A 23578-nucleotide genomic window follows, 5' to 3' on the forward strand; every position below is an offset into this window, starting at 1 on the left:
TAAAATAAATTTATTGTGAGAAAGATAGTGTGTGTTAATTTTCTAGCGCTGCTGTAACAAAGTACCAGAAACTGGGTGACTTCACAGAAATTTACTGTCCTGTAATTCTGGAGGCTAAAAATCTGAGATCAAGGTGTTGGCGGGCTCGGTTCTTTCTGAGGGTTATGAGGAAGACTCCGTTCATGCTTTGCTTCGGTCGCTTTGCTGGCTGTCTTTCAAGTTCCCCAACTTGTAGAAGCATCCTCTTGTCTCTGCCGTATCTTCACTTGGTGGTCTCCCTGTGTGCCTGTCTGTTTCCAGATTTCTCCTTTTTATAACGAAAGCAATCATTGGATTAAAGCCTACCTTAATGACCTAATTTTAACAAATATTGTCTGCAGTGACACTATTTCCAAATAAGGTCACGTTCTGAGACTGGAGATGTAAGACTTCAACTTACAAATTTTGAGAAGGACATAATTCGACCCATAACAGGTTTTACTAAATATAGTGTAGATCAGTAAATCAGTAAATATTTTTTTATTTATATTTATTTAGCATGAATAGCCTGCCTTCTTCTACAGCTAATTTATGGCCATTTAAAATAAAAGTCACATACACAATAAAACCCTTAAAATAAATAAAAACATTAAAAACTGTGTATAGAGAGGAAAAAATAAACCTACTAAATATGTAGACTAATGTAGTTACTGAAATTGACTTAAATTTAGGTTTAAAATTCCATAAAATCAAGGCAGGATGGGTAAAAATTCTGATGGTCAGTTTTACTACAACACAACTAATATCATTTTACCAGAATAGAGAGAGAGTTTTCTGAAACCAAATTTCAAAAGTAACTCACCATCTTAGTCCTTTGTTAGAGAATAGGAAACAAAATCATGAAGTGTCTTTATTAGTGATTTTAAAACACAGTGTAGAGATATTATTCAAATGGGTCTTTTATACCTCAAAATAAAGTGGAATTACTATTTCCGGTGTTATATAGCTATTAAGGTCCAAGTGTGTAGTTTTAGGGTAATCTAACTATCCAAAGAAAAATCTTAAAATAACAAATCTGAGAGAATTGCATGAATAACAAGACCCTTACCTTGTCCTCCTCAGGTGTCAGTTTTCTCATTCAACATTTTCATTTATTCACTCATTCTCATTCTGCTTTGTGTTGGGTATCAGATGAGTACAGAGAGTACTTAAACCATCGTATGCATCTGTATTTGAATAAAATATACAAGGTTCATGGTAAAATTTAAGACATTTTCCAAAGTGCTTTATAATGATTTGAGAGAGATTTATAAATTATTGTACTTTTTTGTGTGAGGGAATAATGTGTTTTATTTCAGTTTCCAATTTTATAATTATTCCAAATTATGAGTAAATTTAAAAACTGCATTTTCTACTTAGGTGAAGAGTGTTTTTGACTTTTAGTTTTTAGCATTTATAATTGATGAAAGCTCCAGCAGCTAGCCAAATATTAAGAGCTATGGGTCATGCTGAGAACAGTAGAAATTATAAGATACTGATAATTAATAAAATATAGTAATTTAATGATAATAGTGATAGGACTATTGATGTGGCTTTAATGTAGCAAGCACTGTGATAAGTGTTTCACATATAATAATTCAGATCAATTATTATAACATTTAGGACACTTTTTACTTTGGCCCCATTTAAGTGATGGCTAAATTGAGGTACAAAATAGTTAAGCAACTTAACAGTTAGAGAACTAGTAAGTGGTGGATCCAGCATTTGAATCCAGGTACTCTGACTTCAGAAGTAGTGCTCATGCCTATTCTGATACTTACTGTTTTTAAAGATGGAGCTGCTGGACTGCTTACTTTCAGAATATTTCTGTTGACCTATCTTCAAGTTCACTGATTTCCTTCCTCAGCTGTGTCCAGTATGCTGATAAGCCAACTGGAAGAATTCTTCATCATTGATAACTTGTTTTTGTTCCTAGCATTCCATTTAATCCTTTTTTTTTTATGTTTTCCATTTCTCTGCTGAAATTTCCCGTTGATTCATGCATTTTGTCCACCTTTTCCATAGGTCCCTTAACCTATTAATTAGAGTTTGCTAGTTCCAGTATCTGGGCCGATATCTTGGTTTCGTTCTGTTGGCTGCTTTATTTCTTCACAATGAGTTATTTTTCTTGTTCTTTTTTGTGTATTTTGAAACTTTTGGTCAAAGGCTGGACATTGTCAGTAAGGAGCAGTAGATATTGAGGTAATGGTAATTATGATTAGAAATAGGCCTGCCTCTTCTGTCAGCCCGTTAGTTGGTTAGGTCTTTTGCTTTTGTATTCTTCATTTGCATGTGTCACAGAAGCTCGCTCTTTGTGCTCATCACCCACCCCACCCCACCTCCAGTCCCAAGCTGTAGACTGCTATTGCTTGTTACTTAGTGTTAGGTTTGTGTTGAGGGCAGAGAGGCATTCATTAATTTGACCTAGACTCAGTTTTCGGCAGGGCCTGTGAGCCTGGGCCTCGAAGGTATGATTTTTTCAACATTTTTACTCCTCCTCCTGCAACAGCCAAACTCTGCCTTATGTGTGGGGATGGTCTTGGGCGGGAGTGATTTCCTGCTTCTTCTCCAGTGGTAGCAGAACATCTGCTTTGTATTGGTGCAGGATCCCATGCCTAAGGATTTTCTGCCCCTCTTTAGTGGCTTTTTTTGGTGGTTGATCTAGCATGTATAATATAAATCTTTAACTTAGCACGAATAATGTATCTTGTAAGAAGAATCTTACTGTAATACACTTCCATGTCCTTCTTCTATTCTGTGTGCTATTATTGTCATTCATTTTACTTTTCCATGTTATAAACCTCCTGGTACAATGTTTATATTTTTGCTTTATACCAGAGGTTAGCAAACTTTTTCCATAAACAGCAGATGGTAAATATTTTAGGCTTTAAAGGCCATAAGGTGTGTGTTACAACTTCTCTACTCTGTTGTTGTAGTGCAGAAGCAACTAAAGACAGTAGAGCATAACTGTGTTCCAATAAAACTATTTACAAACATGGATGGTGGCCCGGATTTGGCCTGTGGGCCTAACTTGCTGACCTCAACCAGTTATCTTCTTCAAAAAAATATCTTAATTGAGATATAATTCACATACCATACAGTCCACCTATTTAAGGTATTCAATTGAATGGCTGTGGCTGTTAGTATGCCCAGAGTTGTAAAACCATCACAACAATCAATTTTAGGACATTTTTATGACCCCAGAAGGAAACCTTGCACCTGTAGCTGTCACCCTACTGTTCCCTCATCCCCTGATGTGCCCCAATTCTAGACAGTCTCTAATCTACTTTCTGTCTCTATGTATTTGCCTATTCTGGACATTTTGTATAAATGGGATTATATAGTATATGATACTTTGTGACCGGTTGATTTCACTTAGCATTATGTTTTCAGGGATGATCCATGTTCCATATATATCAGTATTTCATATATTTTTATTGCCAAATAATATTCCAGCAGTGTGTGAGAATTCCAGTTTCTCCGCATCCTCACCAACGCTGGTTATTATCGGTCTTTTTGATTATAGCCATCATAGTAAGTGTGAAGTTGTTTCTCATTGTGGTTTTGATTTGCATTTCCCTGCAGTGCGGTTAATGATGTTGAGTATTGTTTCATGTGCTTGGTGGCCATTTGTGTGTCTTCTTTGGAGAAACGTCTATTCAGATCCTTTTGTTAATTTAAAAAATAGTTATTTATCTTACTGGAGAGTTTTAAGAGTTCTGCATGTATTCTGGATACAAGCCCCTTGTCAGATACATGATTGGCAGATATTTTCTCCTACCTGTGCATTGTCTTTTCACTTTCTTGATAGTATCCTTTGAAGCACAAAAGTTTCAAAATTTCAATTATGTCCAGTCTGTGTTGTCCGTTTTTTCTTGTGTTGCTTTTGCTTTTGGTATAGTATGTGAGAAACCGTTGCCTGACCCAAGAACATGAATATTTTAGCTTTTATATTTAGGTCTTTAATCCATTTTGGGTTAATTTTTGTGTATGGTGTGAAGTAAGGGTCAAAAATGAATTTTTTGCATGTGGATGGATATCCAGTTGTATCAACACCATTTGTTGAAAACCCTGTTCTCTCCACCTTTGAACTGTTTTGGCATACTTGTCAAAAATCAATTGATCATAAATGTGAGGGTTTATTTCTGCCCTCTAAATTCTATTCCATTGATCCATATGTTTGTCCTTATGCCAGTACCACACTGTTTTGATAACTTTAGCTCTGTAATAAGTTTTGAAATTGGGCAGTGTGAGTCCTCCAACTTTGCTTTTATTTTTCAATATTATTTTGGCTGTTCCAAGTCACTTGCTTTTCCATATGAATTTTAAGATCAGCTTGTCAATTTCTCCAAAGAAGTCAGCTGGGATTTTGATAGGAAGTAAGTTGAATCTGTAGATTAATTGGGAAAGTATTGCAATCTTAATAATATTGCCTTCTGGTCCATAAACATGGATGTCTTTCCATCTAGTTACATCTTCTTTAATTTTTTCAACAATATTTTGTAGACTGCAAAGTTTTGCACTTTTTTTGTAATTTATTCCTAAGTATTCTTTTTGATGCTTTTATAAATGGAATTTTTTTTAAATTTCATTTTTGTTCATCACTACTGCATAGGAATACAATTCATTTTTTATCGTGATCTTGTATCCTGCAACCTTGCCAAACTCATTTATTAGTTCTAATAGTTTTTTAGTAGAGTCCTTAAGAGTTTGTATGTACAAGATCATATCATCCGCAAATAGTTTTATTCCTTCCCTTTCAATCTGGGTGCCTTTTATTCCATTTCCTGACTAATTGCCCTTGTTAGACCCTCCAGTACAATGTTAAATAGAAGTGATGAGGAGGGACATCCATATCTTGTACCTGATCTGAGGGGAAAGCATTCAGTCTTTGGCTATTAATGAGGCTGATGTTAGCTGTGGCTTTTTTGTAGATGCCATTTGTTAGTTGAGGAGGTTCCCTCTGTTTCAAGTTTGTTGAGTGTTTTTATCATGAAGGGGGTGTTGCATTTTGTCAAATGCTTTTCTGAATATATTGAGATGATCATGTGGTTTTTGTCCTTTATTCTATTGATATGATATATTGTATTGATTGATTTTCATATATTAAATCAACCTTGCATTGTTGGGATAAATCCCACTTGGTCATGGTGTATACTTATTTTTTTATATATTGCTGAATTTGATTTGCTAGTATTTTCCTAAAGATTTGTGTGTGTATGTTTGCAAAAGATAGTGGTTTATAGTTTCTTTTCTTGCAGTGTCTCTTATCTGATTTTGGTATCAGGGTAATACTGGTTTTATGCAGTGAGCTGGGAAGTATTCTTTCATCTTCTGTTTTTTGGAAGAGTTTGTAAGGGATTTATATTTATGGTTCTTTAAGTGTTTGGTAGGATTTACCAGTGAAGCCATATGGGCCTCGGCTTGTCTTTGTTGGAAGTTTTAAAATTATTAGTTCAATCTATTTGCTTGTTATAAATTCAGATTTTTTTTTTTCTTTAAAGATTTTTTATTTTTTCCTTTTTCTCCCCAAAGCCCCCCGGTACATAGCTGTGTATTCTTCGTTGTGGGTCCTTCTAGTTGTGGCATGTGGGACGCTGCCTCAGCGTGGTTTGATGAGCAGTGCCATGTCCGCGCCCAGGATTCGAACTAACGAAACACTGGGCCGCCTGCAGTGGAGCGCGCGAACTTAACCACTCGGCCACGGGGCCAGCCCCTATAAATTCAGATTTTTGTGGGGTCAGTTTTGCTAGATTGTTTTTAGGAATTTGTCTATTTCATCTATCTAATTTGTTGGCCTATAGTTTTGTTCATAGTATTTCCTTATAATCTTTCTTATTTCTGTAAAGTCAGTAGTAATGTCTCTCTTTCACTCCTGATTAAAGTAATTTGAGTCTTTTCTCTTTTTTCTTGATCAGTCTAGTTAAAGGTTGTGAATTCTGTTTGATAATTTCAAAGAACCAACTTGTGGTTTGTTGATTTTTCCTCTTCTTTTTCTATTATCAATGATCTTTTAAAGATATTAAAAGTAAGAAATTATTTTTTATATTTACCCACATATTTATCATTTTCAGTGATTTGTATTTCCTTCTACAAATCTAAGTTTCCATCTGGTATCATATTCCTGCTTGAAGAACTTATTCTTTTAAGAGATCTGCTAGTAATGAATTCTCAGCTTTGGTTGTCTGAAAAAGCCTATTTTGCTTTCATTTTTGAAAGTTATTTTGCTGGATAAAGAATTTTAGGTTGATACTGTTGTTGTCTTTCAATACTTGAAAGACATTGCTCTATTGCATTCTGCCTTGAGTGTTTTCTGATGAAAAATATGCTGTTAATCTTATCTTTGTTCTTCCTTATCCATTTTTTTTTTTCTGGCAGTTTTCAAGATTTCCTCTTTCTCTTTAGTGTTTAGTAATTTGTGAGGTGTGTAGGGTTTTTTCCCTGCATGGGATTCATTAAGCTTTTTGAATATGTGGTTTGTTTTCTTTGATTAATTTTGGAAAACTCTCAAACGTTTTCTCTTTAAATACTTTTTCTACCATATTCTTTCTTTCTTCTCCATTACTGAGAATCCAAATACATGCATTTTAGTCTGTTTGATACTCTGAGAGGTTTTGGATGCTCTGGTTTATTTTTTTTTCACTGCTTTTCTTCTTCGTGTTTTACTTTGGATAATTTCTTTTGACCTAACTGATTCTTTCTCTCTGTGTTGTGTGTTCAGAAGCCCATGTATGTTATTCTTTATCTTCAACATTATGACTTTTAAAAAGTTTTTATCATTTCCATTTGATTCTTTTATAGTTTCTGTCTCTGTGGAAAGTCCCCATATGATCATGAATTTTCTCCAGCTTTATACCACATCTTTTAACACATTAATTATATTTGTTTTAAAGTTCCTATAAATAGTCCAGCCTGTGGGCCTTTTTGGTTCTGAGTTTGTTGACTACTTTAGTTCTTGACAATGGGTCCTATTTATTTATTTTTTCTTGATCCTGTTATGTGTCTTATAAATATTTATTGAGCGTTGGATATTATATTTAAAAGAATAATAGAGACCAAGGTTAGTAGTATTTATGCCCAGAAATGTGCACGTGTATCTTTCTGTTAGGCCATTAGTGTGGGAGTTTTGAACCTAGCTGGTGAGTAGTTGAGCTGAGTTTTCTGTTTTGTTATTGCTAGTTAATTTCAATAAGCCATAGACTTCAAATTTTTCCAGTGGCTTCAACCAACCTTTTCTTAGTATGTTATTTGGAGTACTGGAGGGTTTTTTCAGTGTTCTTGCTCCACTCTCAGCGAAATTTCAGCAAGCCCTGCACACCTGCACCACAAGGGAATCTCTCTCTGTGCTTTTCCTGGGCTCTCAGTGGTAGATTGCTGTTGTCTTAACACTTTAGTCAAGGCTCTGGTTAGGGGGGCAGGGAGGTGGGTATTTGTTCTCCTGTTGCAGCCTCAGTAGCAAGCAGGCCCTTTGTACCTGAGTGTCCGAGTGGGTGTTATTAATGTGTCTGCCCCTTCTCCCACCCTCCCTGCCTCCTTCTATCAAGAGAAGGAGCAAATATCCTGCTCCTCTTCCAGTAACAGCCAACCTTTGCTTTGTATTAGCGTATAAACCGGGGCCCATGCTGGTTCAGCCTTGCCCCCAGTAGCACATGGCTGCTTTTTCTTTTTCTTTCAGTGGCAGCTGACCTTTGCCAGTGACAGAGGGTGACAGATCCCTGCCCGTCACCCAGCAGCAGATGGCTTTGTTTCTACCCCTCTTTTAGTAGCAGCTGGGCTTTTCCTTGGGCAAGGGGTGTGAGGATTTCCTTCTTAGATGTTTAAAAATTATCCTTAATATCTTTTTCTAGATCGTATTTCAATGTTGTCTTTTTAGAAGATTAGTTCCTGATGAGTTGAGGCTGAATCTTAGATTTTTAGAGAAGGATGACTACTGTTTGGTTATTATAATATGCCAATGTGTTTTGTTCTTTTCCAGCTTAGGCTTGATTTCGGACTCTTTTCACATGTTTTTCGATAGCACTGCCATTTTGGCTGGATTGGCAGCGTCTGTTATTTCAAAATGGAGAGATAATGATGCTTTCTCTTATGGGTAAGACTTTTTTAAACCTTTTTATTGAAGTATAAGAAGTACAGAAAAATACACAAATCTCAAGCTCAGTGAATTTTCCTGAATAGAACACTTTTGTGTAACTGAACCTTTGAAACCCCCTCATGCCTCCTCATTCCTTCTCACACACCTCCCCAACTCCCTGGATTAGTTTTACCTGTTTTTGAACAGTGTATAATTGGAATCCACAATCCGTACTTTTTTTTTTACATCTAAGTTCTTTTGCTTAGAGGTAGGGCATCTTAATTTTACGAAAAATTTTTAGGTGAGATTGTTACTAAGTAGGGGAATTTCTCAACTCTTAACCTGTTTTTTTTGGAAGAAAAAGTTTCAGTATATGCAGATGTTCATGTTTCTCTCTTCTTTTCTTTGGAGGCGTATTTTGCTGTTAATTTATTTAAAATCCTTATTTCTTAGTATAGTTTTATATCACATATCCACTTTAGCTCTGCTTTTATGTAAAATGCTTCTCATACTCTTGCTGAGTTTGGATAATTAATCAAATATTTGGGGAGTGTTTTTGTGTTGAAGGGACTATGTTGGAACATCTGGTCTCACTTCTGAGCCTAGCACCCTTAGAGGCAGAGTTTGCTGTTGCCATCTCTGATTGAAGGAAGCGATGGAGTTTCCATTATTTGATTTACTGTACCTGAGTGGGCTTTTTTGGGAGCTCTTTCCTGCTTTTCTCTCTCCCCTGCTTGCTTGCTGACTCTGTCTTTTTGCCCTTCCCTGCCTCTCCTTTGTAAGTGCTCTCTTGGAATCTCTCCTTTCTTCACTGTCTTTCCTATTTTCTTGTCCCCATCTTCATACTCATTTTCTCTCTCTCATCTCTGCTAAACTCCTTTCTGCCTCTCTTGTTCTTTCTAGTTACTTGGGCCCGTGCTCATGGTCTTCCTCTCTCCGTCTCCCTTCTACTCTCCCCTTCCTCTCTTTCTCTCCCCCTTACATCTTGTCTCGCATTTTTTCTTTTCTCCTGCTTCCTCTGTCTACCCTTTACTGTTGTCTCTCTCAGGCTTTCTTATTCTTTCTCTCCCTCTCTCTTAACCTCCTCAGCTCTAGTTCTTTCTTCTCTTCCTTTCCCAGTCTCTCCATCCTTCTATCACTGATTCTTCTTCCCTGAGCGCCCCTTCTCTGTGCACTGTCTTGTTCTCTCCCTCTCTTGTTCACATCCACCCTCTTAGGTGCACTGTCTCTTATGCCCCTTGTTCTCTCTTACTTGTGCTCCTTCGTTACTTCCTCTTTCTCTCCAGCTTTGCTTCTGTTCTTGAGCAAGCACACACTCTCTCTTTCTTGCACACGCTCTTGTTCTCTTCAGATATTTATTGAGGGCGCACTATGAGTCGAGTCCTTGCTACTTCTAATGTTATAAAGATGAATAAGATATGGCTTCTGCCTTTGGGGAACTTCTAGTCTGATGGGGAAACAGTTCTGTAAAAATACCTTAACTATGCATTGTGACAAGTGCTAAAAGAGAGATAGATGAATTTCTGTGACAGAACTTGCTGATTTGGGGTATATCCAAAGTGATATGGTTACTCGTGAAATTATAAAAAGTAAGACAAAAATACCAATTATACTGTTTTTATAGTATATAACAAGAGATCCTATATATCTATAAATTCACGCAGCTTGAAAGCTCAGAAAGGAACATTTTTATCTCACTATATAATCAAGTTTCTTAAGTATATTTTGAATCATTAAGGAAAGATTGTCTGTAAAGTTATTTTGTGTTGGAAAATTAGTAATTCATATATATTGTATATCAAAAATCCAATTGGAATATCTTATTCAACAATCTTTCTGGATCAACACTAAGTGACTATAAGAAGTCTCCTCAGTTCCTTCATTCTTGGGGTATCTATTGTTTTCTGTTTAGAATGCGTAGTCTCCTGATATGAGATGGTTTTTAGGAATAGCTTTGAATACTTTCAGTGCTAGAGCAGGTTTTAATATTCAGCTTTAACTAGTTGATATAAGAGAGTAATATTCTTGCTACTTTTAAATTTCTTATCCTGTCTTTTCCTTATTTGCTTTTTTTTTCTTTTGAGAAGAGAAAAATTAGGGGAAAACTGATGTAACATTTGAAACTATTAATAATTGCTATAGTGGTAAGTAGCAGCAGTAGTAAAATAGGAGTGCCTCAAAATGACACTGAATAGGCTAAGCCTGGGGGTGAATCCCGAAACCCCCAATTATTATGATCACAATAGCAGAGTGACTGCAGCAGAAGAAACAATAGGAGGAATGTGAGAGGCAGCAAAGACTTTTCAGTATTTCTTTATATAAAAGTCGTCTCTGTGCTTTGTCGCACTCCTGCTTTTGAAATAGCAAAGCCAGCATAAAAGTAATATACATCTGATAGCTGGATAGATACATATGTACACGCATATATACATATGTACATACACTTGTATCTTTTTTTGCCCTAGCTAAAGAATTGAGATAACCATTGTACTTAATTAGGCAATAGCACATTCATGAATTATATGTTTTAATTCCAAGACTCACTCTGTCTAAGTAAACATAGTCATTTGTAAAGGCAAAGTAGGTCTAGTTTTCACAAGTTTTTCGTTTTAATTCTGCAACCAAGTTTAGCAAATACATTAAACCTAATTAAATCACTGTAGTCCAACAATTTCTCAGAATTTATGGAGCACCTACTTACTAAGCTAGGCATTAGGGACAAAAAAATGCCTGAAAAACATTCTTGCCTTTAATCTGGAAATCAAGTGGAACTCAAGGACAAAAGGCTTTCAATCAAGTATAAGCCATGGGATTAGAAGGGTGGGTTAAATGAAAGTGCTTTTTATTTTGGGGGCAGTAACCCTGCTGATATGTTAGATAAATTCCTAAGTATGGGTTCTGGAAAACAGGCTGTGAATTCCTTGAATTTAATAAACTTTGTCCAGAAAAAAAGTATATGCTTTGACAAATAACGTATTAATTTAATTCATTTGTATGTGTTGGCAGGTAGAAAAATGCGTTATTTCTGAGTGTAGCAATATATGCTATGTTGACAGGACAAGCTCTAACACAACTGGATAGAGTACATTTTAAAGAGTTTGTTCTCTTTACTTTAAAAATATCTTTACAGTAAAAATTGTATTATCTAGAAGTTAACATAGAAATCTAGAAAAAGTATTTTTGAGGCTCCTATTATATTAGGGATCAGAGTGATTAACTGCTGTCGGTACCCTTTGAATAATTTAATGTGTAAAACTGCCAAGTTAAAGTTGTTTCTAATGACTTTAACTAAGCCAAATATACCTTATGGAAAAATAAAATCTTTCCTCAATGCTTCACACAGGTAGGAAGCAGAAAGCTTCAGAAGTCCATGGAAAAAAAAGAGGTATTTTAAAAATAGTTTAATTAGAATTATGTGAGGCTATAATTGATTCTAAAAATAGATAACTGAAAAGTTTTTGCTAAATTTATTAATCTTAGAAAAAGAGTGATAGAAATATAAATCTCAGGTTGTCTCTAGGATAATTCAGAAATAATTTTATTTTCCTTCAGATGAAAGCTTCACTTTCCAAGGATTTGAAAGCTGAAAGGTACAAAGCAGAAAGCTCCAGGAGTTCTTAGAAAAGAGGGAATTAATAAGTTATAAGAAACCCCTTTTTCAAGCGTTTTTCTTCTACTTTTTATCTTTGGATCCTTCCTTCTTTGCTCATTTGTCTGGTCCTGTCCTTCTTTCTCCATTGACAACTTGAGATTTGCATTTCTGTGAAAGGTCTTTATAAAACCTACTTACTCTAAGAAGTTCTTCTGATTGGCTTATAGAAATCTGTATATTTTATGGCATTCTGCTGTTAAACATAATTCATAATAATTAAATTCATTTCCTTATTTTTACATTATATGTACAATAAAACATACTATACTTTAAATACTGGGACTTTGCTGGCCACTTATAACCATATAATATGTTTTAGAATCTCGGAACATATGTAGATTTAGTATTTGATTTTTAAGAAATAAGTGAATAATTTAGTTGTTTGCTTTGCTCTTCTTTAGGTATGTTAGAGCGGAAGTTCTGGCTGGCTTTGTCAATGGCCTGTTTTTGATCTTCACTGCTTTTTTTATTTTCTCAGAAGGAGTTGAGGTATAGTAGATAATGATTAGAGTCTATAAATAACATTTTGTGTCATGCAAATGTTTATTAAATAAAGATACATGTGATAGAAGTGTGTTTTACACTATCATTAAGTATTTATTGATAACAGTATTAGACTAGATAAAATATTACTATTTTGTGTGTGTACAGGAGCTTACAAAATAATTGAAAAAATTAAGTATATGTGAAACTGCTTGGAATCGAAAACAATTCAGTAATATTGTTTTACAAGCTGTGAATGAAGTGTTGACACTATTAAAAGTAAAGGCACAGGCTGTGTGGTGAGGTCCATTGGGAAGAGTTCTTAAAATAGAAACTGAGAGTTTTGCCAATGAATCTTTAATATTTGGTATATTGAAACAAATAAAGAGAAAATGTAAACATTAACAAATTTAAAATGAACAGCCGTATTTTAAGATACCCAGGAAGGATGGGTTTTAGACCAAATCTTCATGCTTTTAAATATTTCTGTTTATTTAATAATCGTTAATTGTTAACCTAACCTTTTCTGCAGTATGTGAGCACTGGTTTTATTTCTGTAAACTGCTTTGGCGGATATTTTTGGAGTGATTTTAATTCTAAAAATAACTAAAAATTTTAAAAAATTGCTTTTTGTTTTTACCAGTTGAGCACTCAGAAATTTTATCAATGCAATTTGTTTGTATTCTGTGTTTTCTAGAGAGCGTTAGCCCCTCCAGATGTACACCATGAAAGACTGCTTCTTGTTTCAATTCTTGGGTTTGTGGTAAACCTCATAGGAATATTTGTTTTCAAGCATGGAGGTCATGGACATTCTCACGGCTCTGGTATGATGGTTAGAGCCCTTTGTTTCTTCATTTTCAGGTTTCTGTCGTAATTATTCATTTTTGAAAATTGATAATTTTTAAAATTAAACTCTAAATTGGTTTTTAATAACAAAAGTAATCTGTTGATAGACTCTTATTAATGTCTTCCTGAAGTGTCCCTCCCACTTCTCCATGCCCCTCCATCTCGGCGCCTTCTCAGAGTTACACATGTTAGCAGTTTGGTGTGGATCCTTTCAGACCTCTGTAGCTCATCTGTGTAGTATGATACCATTTATATAAGACAAACAAGTAAACTCAAAAACCACAAAACAAATCTAGTTACTAAAAAATTATAGTGTATGTGGGTATGAAATTTACTATACAGTCTGTCTTTGAGATCCTTCTATTTGATATACATCTATCTACCTTTTCTTGTTAACAGACACATAAAACTCTGATGTGGGTTACCATGGTTTATTTAACAAGGCTTCTATGGATAGGCTTCACGTCATTTCTAGTTTGTCACTATTCCACATAAAGCATATCCTTGTGAACACTTGCAAGTGTTTCCAGAGTTGTGCTGTCCTTTACAGTGGCCATTAGTCACATGTGGCTATTTAAATTTAAATTATGGTTAATTAAATTTAGTATAATTAAAATTTCAATTACTCGCTTACAGTAATGACATCTCAAGTGCTCAGTAGCCACGTAGGGCTACTGTATTGGACAGCAAATATAGAACATTTCCATCATCACACAAAGTTCTTTGAATTGCCCTGTGCTGGAATATAATTAGAATTGCTGAAACACAGGATATCTAGTTTTTAGTTTCAAAAGGCATTAGCAAATTGCCCTCCAAAATAACTGTCATCCACATTTACCCTAGCAATAAATGCAAGTACTGATTTCCTCTCACCAGTATCAAAACTTAATATTATGGGTTTAAAACCACTTTGCTAATATTTTGATAAAAAATGATGTTTTATTTGATACTACTCTGACTAGTAGTGGAGTTGAGAATTTTTCTGTATGTTTTTAGGCCATTCAAGTTTTTCCTCTTTTGGAATTGTCTGTTCTTTTTTTTTTTTTACCTGTTTTTCTATTGTCTTATTGTTAATCTGTTTAGAAACATTTTTTATATATTTTGTATACTAATCCTTTGTTTTATGTTTGGCAAATCTCTTTTCCCAGTCTATGGTTTGTTTTTAACCTTTTAGATAGGGGTTTTTAATTTCATCTTGCTTTTCTGCCTTAACGTTATTTCTGGTATGTTTTCTGCTTTGTTTAAGGAGTTTCCTATCCCTGGGTCATAAAGGTATTCTCTTATAATTTATTACTGTGAAAATTTTGGTTTGATGGTTTTTTTCTCATCCATTTTGATTCTTCATCCATCTGAAATTTATTTTTGTGATGGGGAGAGTTAGGACTTTTTTTTTCTTAGTTTGAATAAGCAGTTCTCCAAGCACCATTTATTTATTTGTATTTTTTTGGTCAGGAAGGTTGGCCCTGAGCTAACATTGTTGCCAATCTTCCTCTTTTGCTTGAGGAAGATTGCCACTGAGCCAACATCTGTGCCAGTTCTCCTCCACTTTGTATGTGGGACACTGCCACAGCATGGCTGCATGAGCAGTGTGTAGGTCACACCTGGGATCTGAACCCGCAAACCCTGGGCCACTGAAGCAGAGCACGTGAACTTAACCACTACGCCACCGGGCTGGCCCCAAGCAGCATTTCTTAATTTGTCCTTTACCCCACTGATGTAAAAAGGACACTTTTACCCTATATCAAATTGCCTTATAAATCAGATCTGTTCTGTTTGTCTTTGGCTGTCCCACTATCAAACTCGAATAATTTTAGTAAACTTTATGTTTTAATGTCTGGTAAGGTAAGTCCCATCTCTGGTTTGTTTTTCAAAGTTGTTTGGGCCTTTCTTGCTTATTTGTTTTTTTTCATGAGCTTATCAAGTTTTATGAAAAATCTTTTTGGGATTTTGATTGGGGATGCATTGTCTTTATGTTTAATTGCAGAGAATTGACATCTTATTCATATTAAATTTTATGTCCTTTATTAAATTGTCTTAGGTATTTTAATAAAGATCTTTATATTTTTCATTTGGTTCGTTTTTAAGTAGTTGAAAGTTTTTATTACTGTATAAAGCGAAAACTGTTACTCCTGCTTGTCTCGTTGCGTACCAGGACCTCTAGCACGGTGTTAATTAGAAATACTTACGGCTTCTATCCTTGTGTCAACCCAACCATCTGGGTAACTTTTTTTTTTTTTTTTTTCCTTTTTTCTTCCCAAAGCCCCCCGGTACATAGTTGTATATTCTTCGTTGTGTGTCCATCTAGTTGTGGCATGTGGGACGCTGCCTCAGCATGGCTTGATGAGCAGTGTCATGTCCGCGCCCAGGATTCGAACCAACGAAACACTGGGCCGCCTGCAGCGGAGCGCGCGAACTTAACCGCTCGGCCACGGGGCCAGCCCCGTCTGGGTAACTTTTAAGAAAACACTGATGCCCAGGTTTAATCCTAGAACATTTACATTAAAATCTCTGGAGGAAGAGACCCAAATATTAGCATTTTTTAAAGTTCTGCAGTCAACTTTAATGTGCAGTAAAGGTTGAGAACCATTGCTTTAGTGAAGAATGCTACTGAAGTTTCACCACTGGGTTAGATGTTTATGGTCTCTTTCTGGTAAAACTGCTTTATCAAGTTGAGGATATTCCTTTCTATTCCTTCATCTATTGAAGTAATCATGTTTTTTCCTCGTTTAGTTAATGTAAAATTAGTTATTACATAGATAGATTTTCTCATGAGGAACCATCCTTAAATTTGGGGGCTAAGGTGTATTCATTTAGGTCTATAGTTAGGTCTGTGAGCCATTTTGAGTTAATTTTTTATGTATGGTGTGACTTATCGTTCTAATGTTTTCTGTTAAATAGATATCCAGTGGTTTCAGCACTATTTGTTAAAAAGATTATTTTTCCCCATTGACTTGTCTTGGCACCCTTGTCAAGAATCAGTTGACTGTGGGGCCGGCCCTGTGGTGTAGTGGTTAAGTTCAGCACACTCTGCTTCAGCAGCCTGGGTTCACAGGTTTGGATCCCAGATGGGGACATATAGCACTCGTCAGCCATGCTGTGGCGGCAACCCACATACAAAATAGAGGAAGACTGGCACAGATGGTAGCTCAGGGCTAATCTTCCTTAGCAAAAAAAAAAAAGAGAAAAGAATAAGTTGAACATAAATGTGAGTTTATTTCTGGACTCTGAATTCTGTTTCATTGATCTGTATGTCTGTTCTTAGGCCAGCACCATGCTGTCTTGATTAATGTAGCTTTGAGGTTGGTTTTGAAATCAGAATGTGTAGATTTCCAATTTAACATGTGACTTCGTCTTTTTTAAGGTTGTTTTGGCCATTCTGGGTCCCTTGTTGCATTTACATATAAATTTTATGATTAGCTTATCACTTTCTGCGAAAAAAAGACAGCTGGGATTTTGATAGGAATTGCATTGAATCTGTGGATCAATTTAGGAAGTACTGTCATCTCAACAACGTTAAGTCCTCTGATCTGTGAACATGACTGCCTTTACATTTATTTATAGCTTCCTTAATTTCTGTCAGTAATGTTTTGTGGTAGTTAGCTTACATTTCTCACATTTCCTTTGTTAACTTTACTCGTAGTACGTGGAGTTTTTTTTGCTGCCATTATAAGTGGTATTGTTTACTTAATTTCATTTTTGGATTGCTCATTGCTGGTGTATAGGGATACATTTCATTTTTTCTATATTGACTTGATGTCTTGCCACATTGCTGAAATTGTTCATTATTCTAATAGGTTTTTAGTAGATTCTTTAGAATATTCTCTATACAGTATCATGTCATCTGCAAATGAAGACAGTGTTACTTCTTCTTTCTAATCTGAGTGCCTTGTTTTTCCTTGCTTAATAGCCCAGGTCAGATCCTCCATAACAATGTTAAGTAGAAGTAGTGAGAGTGGATATTCTTGTCTTTTTCCTGATTTTAGGATGAAAGCATTCAGTTTTTCTTCATTAAATATGATGTTAACTATGTTAGCTGTGGGTTTTTCAGAAACACCCTTTATTAGATTAAGGAAATTCCTTTCTATTTCTAGTTTACTGGGTGTTTTTATCATGAAAGACTATTGGATTTTAATCAACCTCTTTTTTATTCATTTTTTGAGATGATCAGTTGGTTTTTATCCTTTATTGTATTAATATGGTGTATTACACTGCTTGATTTTTCAGATATTAAATGACTTTTGCATTTTTAGGATAAATCCTTTTTGGCTGTGGTTTATACTCCTTTTTACATATTGCTGGATTTGGTTTGCTAGTATTTTGTTGAAGATTTTTATATTCTTAAGGGATATTGGTCTAGATTTCTTTTGATGGTACTGGTATCATGGTTATACTGTCCTTATATAATGAGTTGGGACATATTTCCCTCTCTTCTTTTTTTAGTAAGGGGAGAGTCTGTGAAGTAGTGGTACTCTTTGAATGTTTGGCAGAATTCACTAGTAAAGCCATCTGGACCTAGACTTTTCTTTGTTGGAAGTTTTTTAATTACTCAGTTTTTTTGCTTATAGTTCTATTCAGATTTCTGTTTCCTCTTGAGTCAGTTTCAGCAGTGTGTGTGCTTCTAGGAATTTGTCCGTTTCATCTAAATTTTTTAATTTGTTGACTTATTGTTATGTTTATTTGTAGAAAAGTATGCCTTTTTTTCTTTCTTTTGTTTTATTTCCATAAAGTCAGCAGTGATGTCATCTCTCCCAATTTTAGTAATTTGTACCTTCTGTCATTTTTTTCTTGGTCAATCTAGTTAAAGTTTTATTAATTTTGTTGACTTTTTTCAAAGAACACCCTTTTGGTTTTATTGATTTTTTTCTATTCTTTTTCTTCTTCTCTATTTTGGTTTATTTCTGCTCTAATATATATTATATCCTTTCTTCTCCTTGCTTTGGGTTTAGTTTGTTCTTTTTCTCATTTCTTGAGGTGGAAGATTAGATTATTGATTTTAGATCTTCTTTTTTAGCATAGGCATATGGAGCTGTACATTTTTTTTCTAAGCATTGCTATAATGCAGCCTGTAAGTTTTGGTATGCCATGTTTTCATTTTGGTTCATCTCAAAGTGGTTATTTAGGAGTGTGTTTTTTAATTTTCTCATATTTGTGAATTTTCCTAATTTTCTTCTGTTGTTGATTTCTAATTTAATTCCGTTGTGATCAGATGACATACCTTTTTTTTTTTGGAGGAAGATTAGCCCTGAGCTAACTACTGCCAATCCTCCTCTTTTTGCTGAGGAAGACTGGCCCTGAGCTAACATCCATGCCCATCTTCCTCTACTTTAGACGTGGGACGCCTGCCACAGCATGGCTTTTGCCAAGCGGTGCCATGTCCGCACCCGGGATCCAAACTGGCAAACCCTAGGCCACCGAGAAGCAGAATGTGCAAACTTAACTGCTGTGCCACCAGGCCAGCCCCAGACATACTTTTTTTATGATTTCAATTTTTTTTTCAATTTATTGAGTCTTGTTTTATGACCTAACATTTGGGCTATGCTGGAGAATGTTCATGTGTACTTGAGAAGAATATATATTCTGCTGTTGTTGGATGGAGTGTTCTGTAGATGTCTGTTAGGTCTAATTTGTTCATAGTTGTTCAATCTTCTGTTTCCTTGTTGGTCTTCTGCCTAGTAGGTTATTGAAGTCTCCAGCTAGTATTGTTGAACTGTTTATTTTTCCAGTCAATTTTTTTAGTTTTTGGTTCATGTATTTTGTAGCTGTGTTGTTTAGTGCACATATTTTTATTATCATTATATCTTTCTGACAGATTGAGTCTGCTATTATAAGATGTTTTTCTTTTTCTCTCACAATAGTTTTTGGTTTATAGTCTGTTTTGTCTGATACTATGATAGCTGTTCTTTTTTTTCTTTTTTTACAACTCGCATGGTATATATACTTTTTTCTGTTTTGTGACTTTCAACTTGTTTGTATCTTCGAATCTAAAGTATATCTCATGTAGACAGAATATAGCTGGGTCATAATTTTTTTTATCAGTTTCGACAATCTCTGCCTTTTGATTGGAGTGCTTAAGCAATTTACATTTCATGTAATTACCACTAAGGTAGGTAATTACATCTGCCATTTTAATATTTTTTTCTACGTATTTTGTCTTGTTTTTTTTTTAAGATTTTATTTTTTCCTTTTTCTCTCCCAAACCCCCCAGTACATAGTTGTATATTCTTTGTTGTGGGTCCTTCTAGTTGTGGCATGTGGGACGCTGCCTCAGCGTGGTTTGATGAGCAGTGCCGTGTCCGTGCCCAGGATTCAAACCAACGAAACACTGGGCTGCCTGCAGCAGAGCGCGTGAACTTAACCACTCGGCCACGGGGCCAGCCCCTATATTTTTTGTCTTTTTGTTACTCTATTCCTTGATTCCTGTCTTTTAAATGAAATATTTTTAGTGTACCTTTTTAATTCTTTTGTTGTTTCTTTTATATATTTTTGAATTATTTTCTTAATTATTGCCCTGAGGATTACAAGTAACATCTTAATTTAAAACAATCTAGTTCAGATTAGTAGTAATTTAATAATACAGAAAAACTTTGCTTCATTATACCCCCATTCCCACCTTCCTTCTTTGTACTGTTATTGTCAAATTATTACATGTTTTTATGTTACAAACCCATCAGTACAGTTTTATAATTTTAGCTTTATGCAATGATCTTTTAAAACACATAGGAGAAGAAATGAGTTACAAATGAAAATATATGTTTATCCTCTCTTTCATAATTACCTTTCCTGGAGCTCTTTATTTCTTTGTGTGGATTTGGATTGAATTTTAGTTGAATTTAAAATTTTGGTTGAATCTTTTTCTAACGTTTGGTTTTGTCATCTCACTGTGTTTTGGCCTCCAAGGTTTTTGTGGAGAAGTTAGTAGTTCATCTTACTCAAGTTCCCCTGTACATAAGAAGTCATTTTTATTTTGCTGTTCAACTTTCAAGATTTCTCTTTGCCGTTCATCAGTTTGATTATGAAGTCTCTAGTTTTGGCTATGTTTGAGTTTGTTCTACTTGGAGTTTCCTGAGATTCTTGAATGTGTAGGTTAATATTTTTAATCAAATTTGGGGAGTTTCCAGCCATTATTTTTTCAAGTATTTTTTCTGTCTTTTTTTTTCTCTTTTCTTTTTGAGATTCCTATTATGCCTAATTTGGTACACTTGGTGTTTCTGTAGCTCCCTAAGGCTCTGTTCACTTTTCTTAATTTTCTTTTTTACCCACTCCTCAGAGTGGATAATCTCTGTTGGTCCATCATCAAGTTTGCTGTTATTGCAGCTCAGATCTGTTGTTGAGCCCTTCTAAAGTGGATATTTTATATCAGTCATTAGATTTTTTTTTAACTTCAGAATTTCTGTTTGGTTCTTTTTTGTAATTTCTAGCTCTTTATTGATATTCTTTATTGGTAAGTCATCATTGTTATACTGTCAGTCTTTAGACATGATTTCCTTTAGTTCTTTGAACATATATGTGATAGCTAATTTAAAGTCTATGTCTGTTAAGTCCAAAATCTGGTTTCCTTTCAGGAACATTTTCTGTTGGCTGGTTTTTTTTTTCCTGTGTATGTGGCATACTTTCCTCTTTTCTTTGCATGTCTTACAATTTTTTTGTTGAAAATTGGATATTTTATACTAAAACAACTCTGGTATCACATTACCTCATCCTCTCCTCTCAAAGTTGATTGTTGTTGTTATTTTTCTTAAGTGACTTACTTGGACTAATTCATTTCCTGTGATGTGTGGCCATTAAATTCTCAGAGCTTAGCTCTGAGTCCATTGAAAATAGAGGTTTTTTCAGGAAACTCCAAATTTGAACAAAATATTGACTGTGTTCTGGAGGTGGTGCTTTTAACAGAGCTTTGAAAGAAATCAGATCTCTCCATTGTATGCGGTGCTGCTGGCTTTTGGCAACTTTCAGCTGAGCTAGGGCAGGAGATGGAATGGGAATAAGCCCAAGTGAAAACATCAAAGACCCTGCTGCCTTACTGAGGTTTGGTGGTTTCTCTTGGATAGTTGCTTTTCAGTTCATTTTATGGTTTTGGTTAATTTCCAGAGTTCTGAAATGGTTAATTTTTGTTGTGTTCCTCATATTTTCATTGTTTGAGAGGGAGAACTAGTTTGCCAACATCTCCTCTTCACCATTCTGGAAGTTGATCTCCCCATTTTCATGATTTTCATTTACTGCAATGCTAGATTTGATTTACTGGTATTTAAGATTTTTGTGAATATAAGTGATATTTTTGAATTAGGTAACATCCAGTCTTTTTCTATGCTTTGGAATAGCTGCTATAAGATGTTTCTTTGATGGTTTAGTAGTTTTTAGGTCTGCTATGGAGAGAGGTTTTTGCATTGTTTTTTCCTAAGGATTCTGCCTCCTTTAATGTAATTTTACTCATCCTTTTACCAAATGCAGCAGCTTCCTTGACTCTTCCTCAGTGTGACCATATGCATACATCTTGTTTTATCTATGTTAGTGTGTGTAATGGTACTTTGCAAAGTTTTGGCCAAGATTTTTGTCTGTATCATTCACTGCATTATCCCCAGTGCCTAAAATGGTGTCTGTAACATAATGTATTCCAAATAGATATTTCTTGAATGAATAAATCACATCTAATCTCTTAAATGTTTCTCACTTCTCACTTATTTTCATCTCCAGTAATGTCTGCCACTTCCCTCCATGCTTTCATTTCCTTTCTGTACTCCATAGTAGGAACTCAGTATTGTTTTAATGAATCGATGACACTTTTCACAAGTAAATGTTTATTGAATTAATCTGGTTTTAAAGCGAATTCTTTTCACTAATATCAGTATTATTGTAACCATTAAATAATGTATTTTACATACCTTTTGTTGTAACACTCTGTTTTTTAGGCCATGGACACAGTCATTCCCTCTTCAACGGTGCTCTGGATCAGGTGCATGGCCATGGAGATCATTGCCATAGTCATGAATTGAAACATGGTGCTGCACATAGCCATGATCATGGTCATGGCCATGGACACTTTCATTCTCATGGTGAGTACAGCCTAAAGACTTTCAAATGGACAACCTTCCAAAGAAACAGAATGGTGTAGATTACTTTTCCTAGTTGATACAGTCTGTTAAAAAGATACTACAATCAACTTACTTTCTAATGAATCAGACTAAATGGTTCCCAGGGCTAGTTCATTTTTAGTATATAATGAAATTAACTTGGTATAAGGCAGTCGATATAGCTTTTTTTCAGGGAATGTATCATAATAAAATGCCACTATTTTAAGTGAGTGTGAGTGAATGAGGAACAATTGCATTTTAGCACATGAAAGTCATGATTTTTTTAAAGCATGATGAGGCCTTTTGTGCTATATATAGAGAGAGAGAGAGACTTATAAAAACACAACAGAGGTTTTCAATTTTTCACGTTTTCATTGTAATTTTGATATCATCTGATTTATGTCTACGTTCCCTTAGCTATCTTTATGTTCTAACTTACATAACATTGGGCACTAAATTATAAGACATTTTTCGACTTAATATTTTATTTTAAAATTATATTTTAAACAGTTTATTCATGAAATTTTAGAGTATAGATTAATAGAAGCTGCTTAGGTGATACAATTTGATTAATCTTTAAATAAATTATATGCTTCAATATTGTCTGTACTTGCCACATAGAATCTTAAAGCTTTAGATGTGAAGATATGACAGGGCGCTTGGAGATTGAGTCCTAACTCCTTAATTTTTAAGTCTCTAAAATTTGCTACATTTTTGTAACTATTACATCGATCTGCTTTAAAACCTTGCTTTTCTTAAGTTTTGCTCACATGCATCTCAAAACAATTTTTGAAAATTGTGTATCCCTCATACATTTTTAAGATGATTTCTAAAAAAAATTTGTTTAAATAATTGCAAAGAATATAACTTCTGACACATTGTAGATAATATTTTAGAATGAAATTTCTGTATTACTCTATTGAATATATTCAGTAGTATCTAAAATACCTTAGTGATTGAGGCCCACTGTTACTCATTCAAAAATGTGTAAACAGTTATAAATTTTACAGTATCCTTTTTCTCCTTGAATTCTTATTTCCATTCCATTTCCTTTCCAGAATGTTATAATAATGGATTATATTTGTGTTAAATCTTTAATTGATCATCTGTTATACTTCCTGGCAATAAAATACGTATACATATGTAAATTTTTTATTTCCTAGGGACAGAAGACTTAGCAGTAAACCTTTCTTTTGGATGGAGTTATTGTAATTTTTACTAGTACAAAGTCAATAAAAATAATTCTATTTTCAAATTTTGATACATATATAACCTTAAAAAAGCAACATTTTATTTGAAATATGTATCCTAATGATTGGAGCTCCTTTTTTTTTTTTTTTTTCCAGTTAGTTTTGGATAAATAACAATTGTTAGTGTAAAACAGGTTTTGGCATCAATTGTGTTCCTATTTCTCATCTTTACAATGTAAGTACTAAGAAA

General features: G+C 34.5%; 1 protein-coding gene and 1 long non-coding RNA gene across 3 annotated transcripts in view; one reads left to right on the plus strand and one right to left on the minus strand.

The window, feature by feature from the left end:
• Positions 1-23578, plus strand: part of SLC30A7 (solute carrier family 30 member 7) — a 76661-nt gene that overhangs the window by 6054 nt on the left and 47029 nt on the right. For both annotated transcript variants that reach the window (XM_014851485.3, XM_070486930.1), the window contains exons 3-6: positions 7994-8107; positions 12143-12230; positions 12922-13048; positions 21977-22120. In XM_014851485.3, the coding sequence (XP_014706971.1) occupies positions 7994-8107; positions 12143-12230; positions 12922-13048; positions 21977-22120 (473 nt within the window). The remainder of the gene's footprint in view (positions 1-7993; positions 8108-12142; positions 12231-12921; positions 13049-21976; positions 22121-23578) is intronic.
• LOC139040392 (uncharacterized) lies at positions 172-22088 on the minus strand. Its single transcript, XR_011494870.1, has 3 exons — positions 21950-22088; positions 1088-1205; positions 172-307 (listed from the first exon to the last, which is right to left on the minus strand). It is a non-coding gene; the product is annotated as an uncharacterized lncRNA (long non-coding RNA).

Source organism: Equus asinus, chromosome 16, assembly GCF_041296235.1.
Source record: "Equus asinus isolate D_3611 breed Donkey chromosome 16, EquAss-T2T_v2, whole genome shotgun sequence".
In the NCBI taxonomy this organism is placed as follows: domain Eukaryota; kingdom Metazoa; phylum Chordata; class Mammalia; order Perissodactyla; family Equidae; genus Equus; species Equus asinus.